Below are 21,508 nucleotides of genomic sequence, written 5' to 3' on the forward strand. Positions count from 1 at the left end.
AGGTATACAGCCTGCAAGTATTATTTTTTTTCCTGAAACAAGAAGAAATTCCAAGACAGAAAAAGAGTCGTAGAAGAGTAGTTTACAAAAAAGAAAGAAGAAAACGAAAATGTAAATGTTAAAATAAACTATTGTATAGATCGAGTGAATAATATTTTCTCTCGGGGGGGCCTCCTCGATGGCGTAATGATAACGTCGTCACCTTATAATCAAGGGATCCCGGGTTCGATACACGGTGGATGCACGTAGTAGTTCGTATGTCATTTTAAACTGAAGGTCCAGTCGAGATTTTAGCTTATCTGTGCAGAAAAACTAAAAAAGAAATTGTCACAGTGTAAGAAAATTTCATGTTCAACCACATACAAAAGGGAATCATTTATTCCAGGTTGGAGTTCACATTTATAGCATCTAACCAACACAATTATGGATCGCGACGTATTTTCTCAGACCCATTTTAATTATACGTGCATGATAAAATAACAGAAGTTGAGGAAAGAGAAAGCCAAGCGAAACACAGATGCCTTCTCCAGAATTTCAAATCTCGTTACGTAAGGTTCTGGGTTGAAGTTCCGGGCACGCATGACTCTCTTGTTCTTGCCCTTTTATCTGCTCTACTGTATTTCATCATAAATCGTCGTTATGGTTTACCTACAGGGGAGGAATAATGACAATAATTATCAATACAAAGCCAATAACGAACAGAACAACAACTCAATTAGGGAGATGTCAAGAAAGAAACAAGACTTTACAATGTCTCCGTCTCTCGGTTTATCGAATTGAAAATTGCTCTCCCGTTCTCGGTCTCGGCTAGTTAAATATAGAAATCGAAAAAGTATGTGAAGATACATATATTTCATATATATCCCGGTTTTATAGGAGATTTCGTGAGAGATGAAATAAGTACTCTTCGAACATGTTTATTTTTATTAGTTTTGTTACGTAACATCACTTTTCTTCCTAGTCGCGGACGAGTGACCATTACATGAAATTAATGACGAACTACTCAAACACCTGTGACAAGGACGGTACTCAAATCCGGGAACTTTGGTGACGAGATCAAAGTTTGACCACTTAATGAGCTTGCTCACCGAGTCTGCTTAATGTTGCTTGTGTCAGGTAATTCGAAATAAGTGTCAATATCCCACATTCATTATCATTTGTTTCATAATTTCTCTTATTGATGTTATTAACCTGAAGTCGAAGAAATAGTTGAAAGGCAATAATGCAAGATTGAATGTCTATGATGTTACTTGGTGCCGAATAATATGACGTGATATTATGATATGAATATATTAATAATATAATATGCCTAGTCATTCGATTGATTGATCCCAATTGCGTACACAAAATATGGTATAATGTCCACTCCTAACCAACCTCCGTGGCGGTGTGGTTAGCACAGCGCGCTACGACAGCATGGGCCCCTGGTTCGAATCTCGGCTTGGCCATGGGTGTTCTTGGTGAGTGTCCGTTAATCAATGTCATCATATCATCACTCATTACTCATCTTCATCGTCGCTATTTGCCAAAAGTGAAAGAATAGCGACATTAAATAACAAAAATCAAATCAAATGGAACATCTTCACCGATTTAATTCTGTACCGTACCAAATTCCCAGTTTATTACTGCTTCTTGCTTCATTTTACTGCATCTCAATTGTTTTTCGATTCGAAAACAAATGGAATGTTGTTTTGTGCAGTTGATTGTGCATTGTTTCGTTTATTTGGATTCTTTAATTAACGTCGCATAAATTAGTTTTAGACCAATCGTGACAGAGGGAATCGAGACACAAAGGAAGGGGAAAAGACAAGTTAGAGACCACGGATCTCTTTAAAGGTAGCGTTCCTTGAACACGACTGAAGTGACTGCAGAATATTATGGATAAAATTTGTTTCGCTTTTTACTTTCATTTCCGTTTCGGTTATTTTACTTCGCTTATCTTCTACCACTCGTCTTAATCGTGTCGGTGAGGAAGAATTATGAACTCGTGAAATGGACGATGGGACCAAAAAATATATATGCCTCTCCCACGGTTCGAAACTGTGACCACAAAATATTGTCTTATTTTTAAAATTTACGTCAAATATGGTTTCATTCGTCTCTTTCTCAAGGCGTTCCATTGCCTCTCCGATGGCGTAATGGTAACGTCTTCGACATGTAATCAAAGGCTTCCGAATTCAATACCAGATAGAGGAACATTTGGTTCGGATCCCACTTTAATCTGTAGGTCCAGTGTATAAACTGGACTTAAACAATTAGCGTGTAGCATGTGGCCTGTGATGAGAACCATCATTTCAGTGAATCTTCTTGACAATGACTAGTATCACTCGAAAGAATATTTCCTTACGAGTAGATCTTGTCAAGAAACCAGTTGCTGAAATGTTCTTCTTGAGGCCACGTAGCACCCAGCGGTTGTTTGTTGTTGCTGGGGCATGAGTCATGTGACTCATGCTATCAATGCTCAATCCTTCCCGAGAATTCAGATCCACCAGCCAAACTTAAGCGAATAATTTGTTATTTGGGTTGCATAAACAACAGGCTTTAAAACGTTACGAAATTCTAGGTCCCGTGGCCCACGTAATTCTTTCTCCGACTGTACATTTTAAAACCGGCCCCTAGCATAAATATGTGAAATCTTACAATATAGTGACTGGTCTATATGCAACCCCAATGACAATTGTGCCTTTCGGGTTGCATAACTGTCAGGGAACCTAATGTTAGCTTTGGTTAGGTTAGGGCATGTAAAGTGGACCTTATGTTTCCTGATAGTTATGCAACCCAAAAGGTACGATTATCATTTGGGTTGCATATAGACCAGTCACTATATTGTAACATTTCTCATATTTGTGCTCGGGGCCGGTTTTTCGTTGAACGCACTGCATAATAATAATTGCGAAGTTTTACTGTTCGCGAGAACAATGCGAAACCTTAATTTCATTGATTCATTGATTTGTTATATTTCACTTCGCTTTTCTGCCACTTTTGACTAATCGCGATGATGATGAGTGTTGATATAATGCAATTGATGAAGAGATGCTCATGAATAACACCCATGCCTATACCACGTTTGTTAGAACCTGTCCCGTTTCCCGCGTTAGTAATCGCTCGACAGTTTCGGTGCCAATGAGAAACGAGGAAAAAATCGTCTGCTGGGCAGCGAGGAGCGAATGGAAGCCAGAAGAGAGGCGCTTACGTAGACGCTGTTGAGACGTTGCATATTTTAATTGGCTGCCTGGCTTTGACTTTCCCCAGCACGGAGAAAAGCCAGCGACCAGCTAGTGCGGGAACCAGGACAGGTTGTAACAAACGCGGTATAGGTCGGGATTCGAACCCGTGGTCTCTGGCGTCGTAGCGCGCTGTGCTAACCACTCCGCCAAACATTCCCCAAAACATTGAAATAAGGGCAAGAGAGAATGAGCAGAGTATAGACGCAACATCCCACATATACACCGTATATTAATGTTGCAACAGCTCAGCTTCGTGCTACCATGCTGGAAGAGAAACAGTCAGAGCGGAATCCAGTGCAATTCGGGTATAGATTAACAAAAATCAAATTGTAAATTAAGAAATCAAAACATGTGGAGACATAGGCGAATTGTCAAAAGGAGAGAGAGAGAGAAATACATTGCAGGACTTACCTAAGCCAGGGACAAACATGCTTGTTCCGGTGTACAAAATTTGAAATGGGAAAAATATAGTATATTAATACATGTTTAATTGCTGAAAATATAAAAACTCTATACAAAATGGTATACAGGGTGGTCCCTGCATAATAAACAATATATATATATCTCGAGAAATACACATCTTACGAAAACTTAGTGGAAAACGAGACGAAATAAATGTGAAATTGGATCGAAAAATGTCTGCACAGTAGGAGACGAGAAGAAATGAATGTCTAGGAGAAATTGTCAAACAGAAACAAAGATGATGCTTCAACATTAGAAGATATAACAGCATACCGTTAATACAGCCATTAATTTCAAAATATAGTACAGAGGAAGGTGGATTGATTTTAATCAAGATTTAAATTGTGATTTTTTCTTTTAAAAGCACTTAAATTCAATCAATTTAATGGAATAATTTTATAGAATAATGTACATAAGGATTTTGTAGATATCGAAATCACTTTTGGTGAAAGCAAATAAATCTCGTAATCATTTAATGGTATTTATGAGGCTCTAAGAAAGGAAAAGAAAGGAAACAAAATATATGTACTGATGGCTTGAAGCTAGCTCATACGAAAGGAAATGTAGTATATAAACTGTAAACATACTTAAATTGATGTTAATTTAAAATTCAATATTTTTATAGGCAAAAATAAGCGCGTATATTTACAGGTAGTTTTTTTGCCTTAATCAAACTGTTCAAATATTTTACAGGGTCATTTACCAGGAAAAAACATTTCTATAAAAAAAACATAAAAAGTATTGTACCAAAAACCATATAATCAATTTCAAGCCTGATTTTTTATAAATTTAAAAATAGATTTGAATTTAAAAAATCCGATTTAAATTTAAAAAATCAAAAATGATTTTTTAAAATATAAATCATGATTTTTATCCACCCTTGTTTAGAGTAACTGAATATCACGCCAATACATATTTCCAGAATGTAACGGGGAGGGTACTCCAGGCTCCTCTCTAGTACCGGCGCCGTGAACTTAAAGGTATATTAATGTCATTTGTAGGTAGAGAAATATATTCTTATAGATTAGTAGGCTATATCATTTGTAAAGAAGTAATATCACAGAGATATTATATATTTAAGAATTTATCTTTGCAGTGCCACCAGATATTATATACGACGAGACGAGCTCAGACTTGGCAGTGCAAGAGGGTGAAAACGCTACGCTAGTGTGTAAAGCTACAGGACATCCGACCCCAAGGATAGTCTGGAGGAGGGAGGATGGCGAGCCGATACTGTTACGAAGAGGCCACCGGGACACTGTCAAAGGTATGTAGCACTGTTTCTTCTTTTTGGCGTAGGGAATTCCCTAAAGTAAACTTTCAAAACTATTCTGAAACGTGGAACGGACTTCTCTAGTTTATTAGATTTTTTGAGTGGATGCAGGGAGTACTGAGTACATTTAAAAAATGATTGCGTTTGATGACAGGTAACAATGTCTTGGAAATTTCAGTTTGGAATCTGAATATCGTGCCCCTATTTGCATTTTCTTTTAATTTGAGTAAATTTCCTATTGATGTGCATTCACGAACAATTGCAGTTCATCTTATCAACCGTAGATACTTCCAAAGCCATTCAACGCGTAAACGCGTTTAATTATTGATTCTTTGATCTGAATCACAGGTTCGTCATGACAAGAGTCATACATTTTGCAATGCTTTGCGCACGCTTAAAAATTGCTTGATTTTTTTTCATCTTGCTTCCAGGAGAGCAAATTTATTTTGCAAGGAGATGAAAATCTGTGTCCTCACCTCATATATTCTCATACTCCCCTATCTCTCTCTCCGAAGATAAATTTTTCTCGCAGCATCCCGCACGTGTATGGACCGCTCCGTGCAGATGATGGAGAGCGGATGCTCAAGTGGGGCAAAGCATATGTGCCTGCAGAGGACAATATGTCTTTCGGAGGTCATAAAGGATGTGCTACCGTGCAAGATACATTGTACACGTGTCTTCAGCTGCTTTTTCTCTCTCCTTTCAGTGGACACGTTCAATGGGAGCCTCCTGCACTTCTGGCGACTGGACCGAAAACAGATGGGGGCCTTCCTCTGCATAGCCTCTAACGATGTTCCTCCGGCGGTTAGCAAGAGGATTATCCTCAATGTAAACTGTGAGTACCAAACAAACGTTATTTGTTTAAGCCCCTGTCCCCCCTTGCCCACGCTGGTGAATTTATTCTAGGTACACAAAGTTTAATAGACTTACGTAGCCACGAAACTATTCATAATATCTAGGCAACAGCGAAGGCAAACTGCATGAATATTCAAGTGAATGATCTTGAAGGAATTATAAGCTCATGTAACTTTTCAGATTTTGAAATATCGTAGCGGTTTTCCAAACCAAGAGGAATATTCGAAAAAAACATGCATCGGCCAAAGGTCGAGCCAAACCTTAAGTGCCAACAATTTGAAATTAAAATTAATTTTCATGAAACTTGATACGTTTGAATAAGAAACATGAAAATGTTGAGGTAAGATAGTTTAATGTAATCCAAAATTTACTTGCACGTGCAAGACAAATAAAAATAACCGAACAGGTACACGTTACCTGCCAAACGTAACCGAGTTGCAGCAACTGTATTTACAAAGTAGCAACTTGCAATTACCATACTTCAAAAAGTAACTGGATACTTACAAACGACCATCGCTCATATCTTATTCTGAGAAACGGTGGTCGAATATACACCTACCCCCTTGCATTGTAATCGTTTAGATAGCTTTGGTGGAAATTCCACAGTATTGGGATGGTAATTACCCAAACCTGAACCCCCCTTTTCTTTATACACACTCGCCCCTACACTGTAAAGAAAATGGAGTTTAAGGTACACACACAGTGGTCCAAAAGTTCTCACCACATTTTTATCAACTTTAACCTCGGTGATGTTAAAATTGTATTGATTACAATTTATCTGTGGTGCTTCCCTGGTGGTGTAGTAGTAGCGTCGCCGCCTTGTAATCAATGGGTCACGGGTTCCATTCCCGGTGGAGGCACATAGTGGTTCGAATCCAACTTTAAACTGTAGGTCCAGTCAAGATTAGCCTTACTGTGCATTAAGTGAACTTAAAACACCAACTCAATCAATCAATCAATCAATGAAGCTAACGTTGACCAAAATGTTCCGCGGATCGCCTGGGACCACCCACTAACACACACACACACATTTTCAGTGTATTATTCTATGAGTTAAAATATTACAGATCTGACTTGCAATGATCATACACGAGTTTAATTGCTTCTACAAAGAGGTATATATTTTCCAGATTTGAAACATGAAATTTCAACCCTGACAATGCTGTGTGTTCCGATTTTTCTTTTGTGCACATTAGCGACCAAAACGAAGCTTTTGCCCCTGTATGTTTTTAAATTTAAAAAAAAAAATCGTCTGCGTATTGCCTGTCTACGCAACGCAAAGCTGCAGCAGTCTATTCTATCGGTTCTGCAGACGAAGCAACGCTGTGACAGACCGTTCAACAATTACAGCCTGATCGATACACTTATGTATATGTGCATAATAGTCGGCAGACAACTTTCCAGCTAGTTTCCTCACGAGGAGCTCAATCAAATCAGCAGAACGAGAAGACCGTTGCTAGGATACGACTCTCTCGTTTCCAATGGTCCGTGGTGCTAAGAGAGGGGCGCAGGAAGAGGGTCGAGTTTCCCCCGACGTAAGAAAATGCAATGAAAACACAGAAGGTTTGAACGAAGTTGGTAGAAGTTGTATAATTAAATCAGGAAACACGATTCGTGGAGGAGAAACTGAAGATGATGTAACTAGGAAAAAATCTGATAGTAATGCTTATTTGGGTTCTGCGTCAGGTTTCCCATGACAAGTTTTTACACGGTATTATAAATGTCGAGCTGCGTTGACGGCATCACATACAGGGAAATGAAGACTATGAAATTAAAGTTTGAAGCCTAATAGAGCTTGTCGTGAAAAATCAGCAGCATGGTGAAGCAGTCGAAATGCACCTATAACGCAGGTTCGGACTATAAGAATAGGGGAATTACGCCGGCAGAATGGTGCTATAGGCTAAAACAGCTGCCGATCCGGACATGATCTAAGAAAAGATGTTTGCCTTTACGTTCTCTGTGCGTGTGAAAGTTAGTCGGTGCTGTACACACACACTCACATGGCCATAAAGCGCTATTCCATAGGACTTCCTTTCTAACCATGAAACGTTTGTTGTTCACAATTACGCAGCTTGATAGCAAATTCTACGGACGATGAATAGGACGGTTCCGTAAAATAAAGTGATCTACATACAAGGGCTGGATAAAAAGTAGTGGCAACACTACTATAATTCGTACCATGCTTTTTTGGCAGAGGAAACACCAGTTGCATTGCTTCGTGGAAGGAGTCGTACAGCCTCAGCGCGTCCATCTCTGTTGATGTTATGCAGTGACCGTCCCATCTCTCGTGTCGTACTGTTTCTCGCGAAGTAGTTCTTTAATTTTTGCGAAGATATCATAATCCCACTGACCCATATCGGGTGAATATGGTGGGTGTTCCAGTACCTCCCATTGTCAGTTACGCAAGAGATCCGTCACAGTGTTAGCAGTGTGACATCTTGTATTGCCATGCAGGATTATAGCAGTCTTTGGCAGCAAGTGCCGTCGCTTTGTCCTGAGTGCGGGACGAAGATGGTGTTGCAGTAGTAGACTGCATCGACCGTCTACATGTGAGGTACAGGATTGTGCAGTTTGACCACATGTATGTCATACGCCACAATGAATACCAGCTTTAAACCACCAACTTGTCGAGGGCGCACTTTCTTCCGATGAGGAGATCCCTGATGCTTCCATTCATTGGATTGCCTCTTCAAGCGTGGTTCGTACGTACGATCGAAACCAGGTGTCGTCCATAGTGACGATCCTTCGAAGGAGGTCTTTACCTTCCCTCTGGTAGCGGTTCAGTAAGTCCTGTGCAAGTGCATAGCGATGTCATTGGTAGAGTATTAAACGCACTGCAATTTTGCGGAACCCTTGAATGTCGTACAGAATGTTAAGCTTGGTTTTGTATCATACTCTACTTCCGCGGCTAATTCACGCTCAGGTATCGGTGATCCACCTCCAGCAGGAATGCAAGGATCTGAATTGTGTTGTTTCAGGTTGGAGTCATCCTAAACGACATCTCTGCCTTCACGAAACACTTTCACCGTCGCGCCACTGTACGATACGGCAACGCTGCTCACTACATGCCTCACGCAGTCACTAAAGGTATTTTCTACTGTTACGGCAGCCGATCCTAATGCTGACAAGGGAAGTGTGGAGCAGGAAAGCGACCAATCCGGCCCGACGAGAAACCCAGCAGCCAGTAGAACGAAGTTCACGTAGTTGGTCCTGCCCTCGACGTCGAGACTGTCGGCGCCACCGCTGTTGTCTGGTTGATCTGTGGCGTAATCCGTGCTCCCGACTTCCCTTGCCAGAACTAGGACCTATAACAACAATCTTGTTTACTCCGACCACGTGACACTTACATTTTGATCCACGCACGTTGTTCGTTTCGTGAACATGTTGTTAGGGAGCTTGCACTCTCCCCCTCTACTTCACGGCACTGCAATATATGACTTAATAACACACAGCCGTTCCCACGAGCCACATATGCCCGTCTAACATTCCATTATCAGTTACAGGAACCCCTTGACTCACAGACTCACGACTCACACTTGGCAGCAGTGTTGCCACTTTTTATCCAGACCTTCCATATACTTGGAATTGATTGAGCAGCACGTGGAGCATTTACAATAGTTTCTTCATATCAAACGCAAAATTATGGTTACTCTGTATATATTTTATTTCAAACCGCATTAGTGCATCAAAATAAATTCACGCCATGAATTGCGTTTCATTCATAAAAACCTGAATAGTGATGATCAGTCACGAACGTTTCAAAGAAACAAAAATTTAACGGTTTCAGCTTGATGCACACAAGTTCGCTTCGGTGCATTCCTAGTTCTGCGTGTATTTCACATAAATTCACCCAGGATTAATTCTCGGTGGCAGTAATTCCCACATAACTCCAGGAATTACAATTATTCAGAAATGCACTTTCGGTTAGGCGTACCCACCCACGTAGCTAACCGTGAAAGCAGCCTTTTGGAGATTCCCTCGGCGTTGGATGGTGAAATCTAACTTTCAACCACTTCCCTCTAGCTCCATCATCACGGTCACCGCCCACACTTGTTACAGCCTTTCATTATGTCCACTTTTGGAAATTTAACTCTTAACAAGTTTCAGGTTACCCCACAAGTTCCCATCCCTCTGTCTCCCCTGCACCACCTTTGAGCGCCGACCCCACCTTTGTTGAGATAAACCTCGCCGGACACACTTCGCCGATTTGGGGGCATATTAGAGTGATGAGGTTGGGATAAAGCACGTAGCACGCCTGTTCTGCAACGGTGGTGCAAATTAATGACAAGGTCCTACAGCGCTCGCTATACTGCTAGTGGGAATATCTCTTTGAACGGTAATATTGCTTGAAGAGAGTTTCTATCCCTTTTTAAAAAAGAGAGGAGCTGGTTTCATGTTACGAATCTCTTTTGTTCATGAGTTACCAGGTCTAGAGATATGTTGCGCCGTGTACGTGCTTTCCTTGTGTTCCTAGGGGCCTCCCCGATGACGCAGTGGTTGCGTCGTTGCCTTGTAATCAAGGGGTTCCGGGTTCGATACCCAATGGAGGCACATATTGGTTCGGATCTTACTTTAAACAGTTGGTCCAGTCCCGATTAGCCTTACTGTGCATAAATTGGACTTAAAACACTAAATCAATCAATCATTCCTTTTGTGTATTTTTCCGAGCGTAACGAGAGAATGTCATGTTGTAACTAAACGTTAACCCATTTGTATTTGCATTTTTGTTGTTTAGCGTCGCTTTTTCTGCTACTTTCGCCTGATCGCCACGATGAGTGATGACATAATAATATTGATGAAGTGACACTCACAAAGGACACCCGGCCATCGCCTTGTAATCAAAGGATCCCTGATTCGATATCCGGAGGCACATGGTGGTTCGCAATCTACTTTAAACTGTAAGCCCAGTCCCAATTAGCCTTTCTGTGCATAAAATGAACTTACAAACAAATTGAACAAAGGATACTCATGCGCACGTTGAGATTTGAGCCCAGAACTTCGGTGGTGAGATCAAAAGTCGACCAGCACTGAGCTTTCCACAAGTTAATCCATATGATGTGGTCCAGCTCTGGTTGCTTCGCCATTTTGGATTTTATTTTGTAGGTGTATAATTTCAACTATGAATGTAGAGGATCCGTCACCATCTCATATTGACAATATTATTATTGTTGTAAAAGAATATATGGTAATCATTGCAGAAACTAGTGAACTGAACATAATACATTACAGAATAAAATAGGACAAGAATAACTGTAATATCTCACAACGTGGCTTTTATCTGACGGACCTCTATCTTGATACGTGACTCCTAACCGGAATTCTCCTTTACCGGAAAACAGAAGAATTATCACCCCACAACGTGTGTGAGTTAAACATTCCTCTCAACCTGCGTCAGCTGTTTACGTCAATTTCGCTTTCGAATAGTACGTTTTTGCTAGTATAAATAGTATCCAATCGTGGCTTTTGGCCTGTCGTATAGAGTTCAAAGCTGATAACATTTTATTATTATCAGTCTGGTTTTGAAACGGTAACCATGTTTCCATCATGGGGCACAGCAAATTTTAGTTTTGAAGATTGATTGATTGATTCAATTGTTGTTTTAAGTCCAGTTCATGCACATAGAGGCTAATCGGGACTGGACCTACAATTTAAAATGGGATCCGAACCACTATGTGCCTCCACCGGGTATCGAACCCGGGACACCTTGATTTCAAGGCGACGACGCTACCACTGCACCATCGGGGAGGCCCTAGTTTTGAAAACCTTTACACGCTAATGTGAAAACCATATTGCCACATCAAGCTGTAGCAACATTTTGCTGTATTAGTGTTACTTTCCGTCGCTCTTCTGCAACTTTTGGCTAATCGTGAGGATCAATAGTAGTGATGATTAGATGGAACTCAAGAAGGGATACACACAAAGAACATATATGCTCTGGCCTGGATTCGAGATCGAAATTCGACAACTCGAACACCAAGGCAGTTTACGACGTCTTGTCTATCCTAGTTGTATTTGTGGTTTTGTTATTTAACTTCTCTTTTCTATAACTTTTCGTTAATCGCGATAAGAATGATTAGATTAAACTGATAGAGGGGCACTCACATGGAACACCCATGTCCAGGCCGGGACTCTAACCCAGGAAATTCAGTGGAGAGATCGAAAGACTATCACTTAACGCGCTCTGCCACCAAGCCAGCTTATAACGTTAATTGTGTGTCTTAGTAATTACAATATAACGAATATCACACAGAACGTTACTAAACCATATACTACTGCATATACAATATTAATAAAAATTATACATCTTACGATTAAAAATATCGAACCAATTTACTAAGTAAGGTGGATGAATTTCTACTTCAACTGATACTATAGCTCTTTTCAGTTCTTACGGCGGGCGCTCTAGATGCTGGCAGGGGAAGTGGGGAGCGGGGAAGCGACCAATCCAGCGCGATAAGAAACGTAGCGGCCAGTAGAACGAGTTTCACGTAGTACTTTTTCCGGCCGCTTCGTGTATCTCGGCGCCACTGCTGTTGTCTGGTTGGTCTGTTGCGTAATCCCCGCTCCCCACTTCCCCTGCCAGCTTCTAGAGCGCCCGCCGTAAGAACTGAAAACAGCTATAATATAATTTGGTTATGTTGTCTGACATTATATTTGGGTAGCTGTTCTGAATAATGTAAAAAGATAACATTTAATGAAAATGTTAAATATAAACTTAGAAGATATTTTCTAACACTACACTTAATACTGGACTAACTTCTACGTTCAATAAAAATAAAGTAATTATTCCCAAATAATAACAAGATATCAACTACACTCTGTCTCTGGACCAAACAAACGAAGACAATTCTCTGCGCTCGACCAATGAACGCGCGAGTCCATGGTGTGGCTGCAGCTACCAGCTGTTTGCAGCTTTGCTCCACCCACTCGCTTTCTCCCCTTCTCTTCCGTTATGCTCAATTTTGCTCCACAGGTTCCAGAGACAGTGTGTGCCTTCGAACAAGCGTGACAGAACATTAAAGTTTACAGCTTAAAAAGAACACCTTTACGTCACAATGCTGTACGTTTAATACATAATTAAAAGGAAATTTCTGGTGCTTTTAATCGGCCTGTCAACAGCTAATTGAAAGAAACATTATGATTAAACTACGGCAATTCGAAATTAGCCAACACAATCATCTTTCCCATCCATAAACAGCAGTTAATTTCGATTTCGTTGTCGTTTTTTGCTGTCGTAAACAAAAACTAATTTCTATTCATTAACAAGGTAAACAAAGAGTTAATTTCCAGCAATGCCGTTGATCTTATTGGTAAATAAAAGATTAATTTTCATTGTTATTCTCATTTCGTTAGCAAAAGCTAATTCATACAGCACATTCAGGTTATTAGTATAGTTTTGAATATTTTATAAAATGAATATTCACTAATATATTAATACAAGAGAGAATATTCATTAGACCAGTATTTCCCAAAACATGCGCCAGGATGTACAGAGGCACTGGAAAAAAATGTTAAAATATCTAGACTAATTGCAGAAATGTAAATGAAATTATTATGTTTCTTAGAAAATATATATTAATCCTGACGCACAAAGCTTGTGAAGTTTAAGCTACATGGCATTAGTCTATACAGATACTAGCCCCAACCAAAATCGAACTAATGGCCATGAATGAAATCCATAAAGGATGTTCATTCTTCCACCATAGACAAATCCTAGATCCGAATATCACTACTCTGTCTATACTGAAAAATTCTGAATTAGTTGTCGACACTGTCCTTCTGTTGGTAAGAGAAAGTTCAATTTAAGCACCCTCTTATCAATTTATCCATAGACAGATATGAATTGTTGAAGACACTTTCACTTTTCTGTTGGTGAGAACCTCTCCATCAATTTATTCAAAAATAAAGATTAATTGTTGATGCCACTGTAAGCCTTCTATTGTGAAAAAAATACATTCATTCAGAGCCACTTTATATCAATTTATCCAATATTCATCAACAGAAATTAATTGCTAATAAGACTGCCAGTCTTATGTTGTGACGAAAGGTTCATTCAGAACCCTTCTGTCAATTTCTCCACAAACAAAGATTAATTGCTGATGATTGTGAGAAAAGGTTCATTCAGAGACCCTCCATTAATTTACTCATAAATAAAGATTAATTGTTGATGGCACTGACAGTCTTCTGCTGTGAGAAAAAGAATCTCATTATCAATTTATCCATAGACAAAGATCAACTGCTGATGATAACGTCGGTCTTCTCTTGGTGACAAAAACTAAATTTAATTGTTGATGGCAATCTCAGTCTTGTGTTGTGAGAAGAAAGTAATCAAGAATGTCACTCTCTAATTTATTCACAAACACTGTGAGGAATAGGTTTCCTCTACAGTAATGAACAAACGTGCGTTTAAGGAGCCATAGGAAAATTGTAGCGTAAGGGGAAAAACAAGAAATGTCCATTTCTTTCGATTTTGAGGTTTACAGCTCATTCTGTTGGTTGGAACTGGTACAAGAACCACTGGAATGGAATGAGAAATGTGTGTGTGTAAGATACGATCGAATATTTTGGGTATTGGGAAAGAACATCGAAAGATTAGTTTTAAAATGTAGTTTTCTCCAAAAACTGGTTTTGTGACATTCCTTGTTTTGTTCCTAGCTGTACATAACTATGCTAGTTTTCTTTAGTAGTGTACATTGGTAAGCTTGGCCATAAGAAATAGGTGGTTAGTAAGAATATGGTGTCAAGCAGAACGTGTCCAATTCTGCACATCTTCTACGCATACCTTTCTTGTTATTTTTCTGTATAAAATTTTAGCGCGTGTGCGTAAATAAATTTCCAAGTTATTTAAACCTGGAAAGGTTCCGTGTCCATTTGAGAAAGGCAGATGAAACGACAAAAGAACCCTTTGTATTCATCATCTTAATTATGTCACATTCGCCCTTACGACCCACGCCGTGTGATAAACAAGTAATCAATCTCTAATTTCTTCTGATGATTTTTTTCTGGTGCCCTTCATAATAAAGACAGACACTTGTGGAGTTTGAGCCAACAATATTTACCCAACAAAGGGTAAAGGAACAAAAGAGTAGAAGTAAATATAAAAAAATTATTCCCTCACTCATCCGCCTCCATGGCTTTGGTGGAGCCATTCATGTTGATCGTTCTTTGAAAAGAACATGGAAGCCAAAACATGATCGAACAAAGCCCGAATGGAATTCAAAATTTGCATGCGTTACAGGATGCACTTAGGCACATATGGTTTATCACTCATGAGTGCCCAGCACTAGAACTTTCACCAAGGTGTAAAGACTGACTTCTGGTTTTCAACATGTTATAAGTAACTTATGAACGTTGCACTTTTTCGGGAAAAAAATATATGATATTCTTGTGAACATCTAATAGTAGAAAAGAGCACAATTTCACTAATACTAAGTATTAACACATACACACCCAACACCCTCCTAATTTTTCGCAAAAATCTAATTTAACATTAGGGGGCTGTAATGTTCTTACACCCTCTACCTAGGTAGATTAAAAATTCTGTATAAACACCTACATTACATTCCACTCTGTTAAGGAATATAAAACTTTTTTTAAACAAATGAGGCAACGAAGAAATCGATGAACTAACAATTGCAGTTATTTTACATCGTTTTTTTTTCATCTCAACTTAATCGCGACGATGAGGATTTACGATTGGACAAGCATAATAATACAGCCATTCCGTGACTAGGTTTGACCCTTGAAGATCTGGTTCGTAGAGTATTACGTTGATCATTTTGCTACAGGCCCGTAGCTAGAACTGACCTCCGGGTAGGGGGGCCTTTGTAAATCAAGTCAATTTTTCAAAAGTTTAATAATATTAAATGAAGGTAAATTGTGTGTGTCGGGGGGGTTATTAAGTTATACAGTTTATTTTATATAGGCTTCTAAAACATCTCTTGTAGTCCTAATGGCTGCTACTGACAGGGCGGTATCAAAGTTTGTGGAGGCCCTTGGGCAAAATGTTTTGTGGGGGGCCCCACTTTTTTTATTATTTTTTACTAGGAGTATTATTATTATTATGTTAACCACCAATTTTCAGCAGTTGAAATGGTAGACCTGATTTTAGAATCAGTAGTCATTTACAATCCAACATATCTCAGATATGTTTGCATGGAGAATAGCGCAGTAAAATAAAGTTACAGGACGAAAATTGTAGCGCTATAGCAGCAGTAAAATTTTGCGTCTAAATGTCTACAGTATATATATTATGAAGAGTGAACACCGCAACTACAATATATAGTAGACCTAAATACGTACTAAGGGGGTTCAGATGGAAACAGAGAACTGAGGAGTAGATTGTACTTACTTACATAATTTATGATAAATTATATTTTTTACAATTAAGAGTAAATATGTCACTACATATGCACGGTCCATCTACTGGACAATTACCAACAGGTTCATTGAGGAAATTGTAGTAAGTACACTTTCTTCAAGAAAATTCCCAAAGGCTTAACACTTATAGTAGACACACTTTCTTGCCTTTTTCGCCGAAAATTCAATTACTAGGCTATATCATCGAAGTCCAATTCACGAAGAAGTTCATGTTCAATGCTTAATAAACAAAGATTGGATAAGCGATCTTGTCCCATGGCAGCACGAAGCCTATTTTTCACCAATTTCATTTTTGAGAAAACGCTAGTATCTCGACAAACTAGAAAAACTCACAGTTCTAATACGATGTTATTAACGAAAGAAAGTTATGTACTTCGTAGGATTATTTATAATCTTCATCGTATCTGAGAATTGATTGTTTGAATAATTGTGCCTTCTTTCCACACCAGAGCCAAATCGATCCATGGTATAAAGTATACTGAGCTTCAGATATCTACAAACAGATCGACTGAGAGCTGTGCTACAATTGGTTCCAGAAGAGTGGAGACATACGACAATATTGAAGTTTTTTTTTTAATTTTTAAAATACAACTTCTTATGTAATTTTTCACAAGAATAGCCAGCTGATTTTTTTTTGTTTGGTGGAGGCCCTTTGCAGCTTCTTTTTTGGTGGGGGGCCCGGGGAAATTGCCCCAGTTGCCCATAGGTTAATCCGGCCCGGGCTACTGACACCATCCCTTAACACACACTCCATACTATTTTTGATGATACAGATATTTATACCATACATGTTAAAATGTACAATATTCACTTCAATCATAGTAACTACCGTACATTCCACCCCCAGCCAAAGCAATAAAACTTGGGATCTGTTGACATTTGATGCGGAAGGAATGTGGATAATGACATCAAAGTCACAGATTTCTGTCAAACAAGAGGCTGCAACAGGGTCAGGGGAGGTACAGATAAAGAAGGCTCCCCATGAAGAACTTTCTAAAGTCTTGAGAATCTTCTAAACACTTTCCGCTGATTAGACTTCTGCTCATAAACAAGATGAACGAACGAAGTTGTGAACAAAATAATATATTCTGTCTACATTTTCACTCTTCACCTCAAACAAATTACAATACAAAATAATTTTACCTAATGTCAAGAGGGCTGGCGGCAGTGCCAGGGAGAGGGATGGCGACCCTGTCAGGATGGGCTGAGGCCCCCTGGCCCCTGCCTGGCTACGGGCCTGTTTCGCTAAGAAGGCTGCTCGATAAGCAAACAAACATTGTTCCATTTTGACTTTTTGTAACATAAATTACTTGTTTTTCCTTTATTTGCACATCCATTTCTTGCTAAAGTGCGAAACCACTGACATGTTCCGCAAATTTCTGCCGCAGCTAATTTTTCCAACAACCGGAAATAGGAATTCGCTAATTCGCTGCCTAAAAACTTTTGCTTTCTTTTCAAAATGAAATGTGTGTGTAATTCAGCTCCGGTAATACATATGTGTCAGATTTAGCTAGCAACTTCTCGCTACGGTATATACGCTTAGCGCCCCTTACAGAGGACACTCTTAACAAGACTACTGTGAACCTTCGAATTTTTCCATGTAATGACGTAGAACAATGAGACCTTACTTAAAACCTTCGAAAGAAGTTTTTCTTGAATCCGGTTCTTGGATTCTTAGGATCCCCGTTTATGCAAACACTTTCGCAAAGACGGCTCACCGTATTTGGAAAGGTTGTAGAAAAGAGTGTCAAGACGATGAATGATTTGAACATAATAGCTTACGACTGGGCATAATGGCACAACGACCTCTTGGACGTTGACGATGAACACACTGTGAAAATAGCAATGCAACACAGATCCAACCACTGTCCCGCTGTTTTCACCTTTGCAATTTTACGATTGCAGGCTTGGGAGTTAAATTCTACTACAAATCGCTGGAACTGTGGTGGAATTGCAAATAAATAATGGTGGACAGTTTTACGCACCCGAATCTGATCACACAACTCACTGTTCCGTCGAATGGAACAACCTCGGCGGTCTGGTTTTCGCAATTCCGAAGCAACAGCGTTAAAAGTTCTGTCCTCGTCCCTGGGCCGGATTGAATCATCGATTAACAATAAATTTTGCATTAAGTGAGGGGAAATCCTGTTAAATTGGCCCGCGAGTTGTGGTGATACCTACGCAATCCGAAACAAAAAGCCAAGAATTGAGCTCCGCGCGTTGCCGGAGAAACAATTTGATTTTCCAGAAATCACAACAACGCTTCTATATTACGTGCCAAGTGTGAACGGAAAAGTATTGTTTGGCGCATTGTCGATTTGATGGATTGTTTCCATTGTGAATGTGAAGAAATTACAACTGGTGGACGAAAAATCGTCTTTCCGAGATGTTGCTATTGAACCAAGAATGTGAATATACATTGCAAATCGAGCTGAAACTGCGAGAGGGACTAATCAAGACGGAGAAGACTGACTGTCAACCCCTCGAATCCTAAAATCAATCAATCGGCTTCTTTTGACGTAAAATCAGGCTCCCCTTCACACTTAAAATCTGACGATCGTCGCTTCTGGTGATGGTCTCCCCTTGTTATCTAAAAATCCCGCGATCGCCTCCCTTTGTAATCTAAAAATCCGGTGATCGCCTCTCTTTAGCGTCTAAAAATCTGACTATCGCCTTCTTTCAACGTCTATACATCTGGTGATCGTCACCTCACCGATGTCTAAAAATCTGGTGATCATCACCACCCCGATTTCTAAACACATGTTGATTACATCCTCACCGACGTCTAAAAATCTGGCTCCTGCTTCACGTCTGAAATCAGACAACCTTTTCCCTTTGCATTAGAATCTAACACAAAATCTACAACAAATGTAGTACGTTGATAGGAAGAAGGCAAAGGGGCTATAAGTATCTCCTTCCCAAAGAGGAAGTCTTTAATCTGCCATGCCGTTAATCTGAGATTGAAACGAATTTCAATGTAATAAATCATGATAAAAGCGTCAAACACAATAATTTGTATTCCTCAAATTTGGTATTCGATAGCTATTCACATTCACTGGTGTTGTGCTGGAGTTGTTCTGACACATTGAAGGGTTTTTGAGTTCCGGTCATGACATCCGTGTTACGTCCTTTTTTATTCTTTCAGCCACTTCAAGCGATTACCTAAAGAGTTGGAAGAGTGACATTGAATCACAAGAAATTTCGAAAAAAAATGGGAGGACAATAGGACTTTTTGAGATTATTTACCGATTTTACCTAGTATCTGGTAGGTTTAAACCTACTATTGCCAGGGATCCCGGGTTTGAATCCCGGCCATGAGTGTCCCCTCGTCAATTTATCATATCATCACTCATCCTCATCTTCGCGATTAGTCAAAAGTGGCAGAAAAGCGACGTTAAATAACAAAACAAAATTAACCAATCACCCTACTATTTCATATAAGGGTATTTATTTTAGACCGTATTTGATTAACAAGTCGAGATGTGGTATGACACTAGTCTGAAGTATCCCTCCTTCTCCCCTCCAGTGGTCAGCAAACATTATCCTTAGGATCTTCTTAATTCCATGGAGATCCTTTGGTTCCGCTGCAACTAATTGTGGTAGTGTAACTGGGCACTCGGAAAAGCAGCAAGCCACAGAAGGCGAATTGCCTGAACTCTGAATGGCACCGATAACTTTGTAATTAGCACAGATGGGACGGCGAATTCATCGAGCTGATACTCAGCTAAGTCTCGAGAAGGGGCATGCCCGTGGGGACGTAGGTTTCCAGATATCGGTTTACCTGGTCGTAAGGCGAGGAGGCATCTCCCACCACCCGCTCCTCTCTTTTCCGTCTCTCGGGCAACTGCTGAGAGGTTTGCGTATTTTCGTTAGAACAATACATGATCTCCGAAGCGAATGCCCCCTCTTCCCCACAACAGTTAGGTCAGTCCCTGAGGCGTTGCTAACCTCCTGTTCCCATTTTCGGCTCGATTCAGCACAATGCTGAAGCACTTGCTACAGAAGTACCTTCCTCACTTCCATAATCATGAAGAAGTGAAGGGATATATGGCTCACATTAAGTGAAATTTTGATATACAGGGTGAGTCAGAAATATGGCTACACGTTTGAAGTAAATGCGGTGTGTTACTCTACAATGTAGAGGGAAATGGTGAATGGTATATTCAACTTCATTTTCTTAATTTCAGATAGAGTCACGCGTCCGAACTTACAACATTATCCAAGATGGCTCTAGCATGCAGCAGCAAGTTACACTTGCAGCGTGATCAATTGCATACCAGAATGATAATGAGAGCCGTGTCCTCAGCAATGGACTTAAACAACAATTTGATGTAAACAGTAGTTTCCTCCGCTTTTCCACAGTCGACGGCAACAATGCTACCTCAAAATCCCGTCTCGCCATTCTCACAGCCTCACGATCATTCTGGTATGCAATTGATTACGATGCAAGTGTAACTTGCTGCTGCATGGTCAGCGCCATCTTGGATAATGTTGTAAGCTCGGGCGCGCGACTATCTGAAATTAAGAAAATGAAGTTTAATATGCAATTTTCCATTTCCCTCTTCATTGTAGAGTAACACACCGCATTTACTTCAAACGTGTATTTCTGACTCAACCCTTTATCATTCTTATTTCTGTGAATTGCTGCGATAGAGTCCGTCTTCCACAACCCGTGCTTTTTGTTCCTAGAACTTTTCGCGACCATCCCATCGTTTTTAGATCTGTTCCTATATGTTCAGTCATCCTACTTCAGTCAAAATCAGTTACAAATCTATTTATTGGAAAGTTCGTTTTAATAATTTAAGAGAGAAAATAAGAGATTTTAATTTATTTTGTGACTGACAGACTAATCTCTAATCGATTCTATTTTGTTGTGTTCGAATCGCAAAAGGCCATTTTGAAACAGATTTATAAAACTTGCTGTCGTGTATAATACACTTACATCTGAATTAAATGATATGACGTAATTTTCGAAAGGCCTCTGCTTGCTTCTTAAAATGGTCAAAAAATCAACCTTTATGAAGCCTCTGGTGAGCGATAGAAATGTACCACAATGGCTCAATTTCAAACATAAACCTACATTCTGTCTCGGGAATCTGTAGAGCAAACCAGCTCAAGACAACAGAGAAGGGGAGAAAGCGAATGGGCGGAGCAAAGCAGTGGGTGTTGCTGCAAACGGCTAGTGTTCCCCTCCATGCACTCACTTCCCCTCTCGCGCGTTTACTGGTCGAGCCTTCTCGAGTCACTACTAGCGCAGCGTAGCAGGTTGTGGTTAGACCAAACTAAGTCCACTAGCAACAGTACGGTGCGA

At 39.8% G+C, this 21,508-nt stretch overlaps 1 protein-coding gene across 1 annotated transcript in view; it reads left to right on the forward strand.

The window, feature by feature from the left end:
- Nucleotides 1–21,508, forward strand: part of LOC145985778 (lachesin-like) — a 423,684-nt gene that overhangs the window by 289,704 nt on the left and 112,472 nt on the right. Inside the window, exons 4-5 of the mRNA XM_083119859.1 lie at nt 4,786–4,956; nt 5,669–5,797. Of these exons, the coding sequence (XP_082975985.1) occupies nt 4,786–4,956; nt 5,669–5,797 (300 nt within the window). The remainder of the gene's footprint in view (nt 1–4,785; nt 4,957–5,668; nt 5,798–21,508) is intronic.

Source organism: Lepisma saccharinum, chromosome 3 (assembly GCF_977018435.1).
Source record: "Lepisma saccharinum chromosome 3, izLepSacc3.1, whole genome shotgun sequence".
NCBI lineage: Eukaryota > Metazoa > Arthropoda > Insecta > Zygentoma > Lepismatidae > Lepisma > Lepisma saccharinum.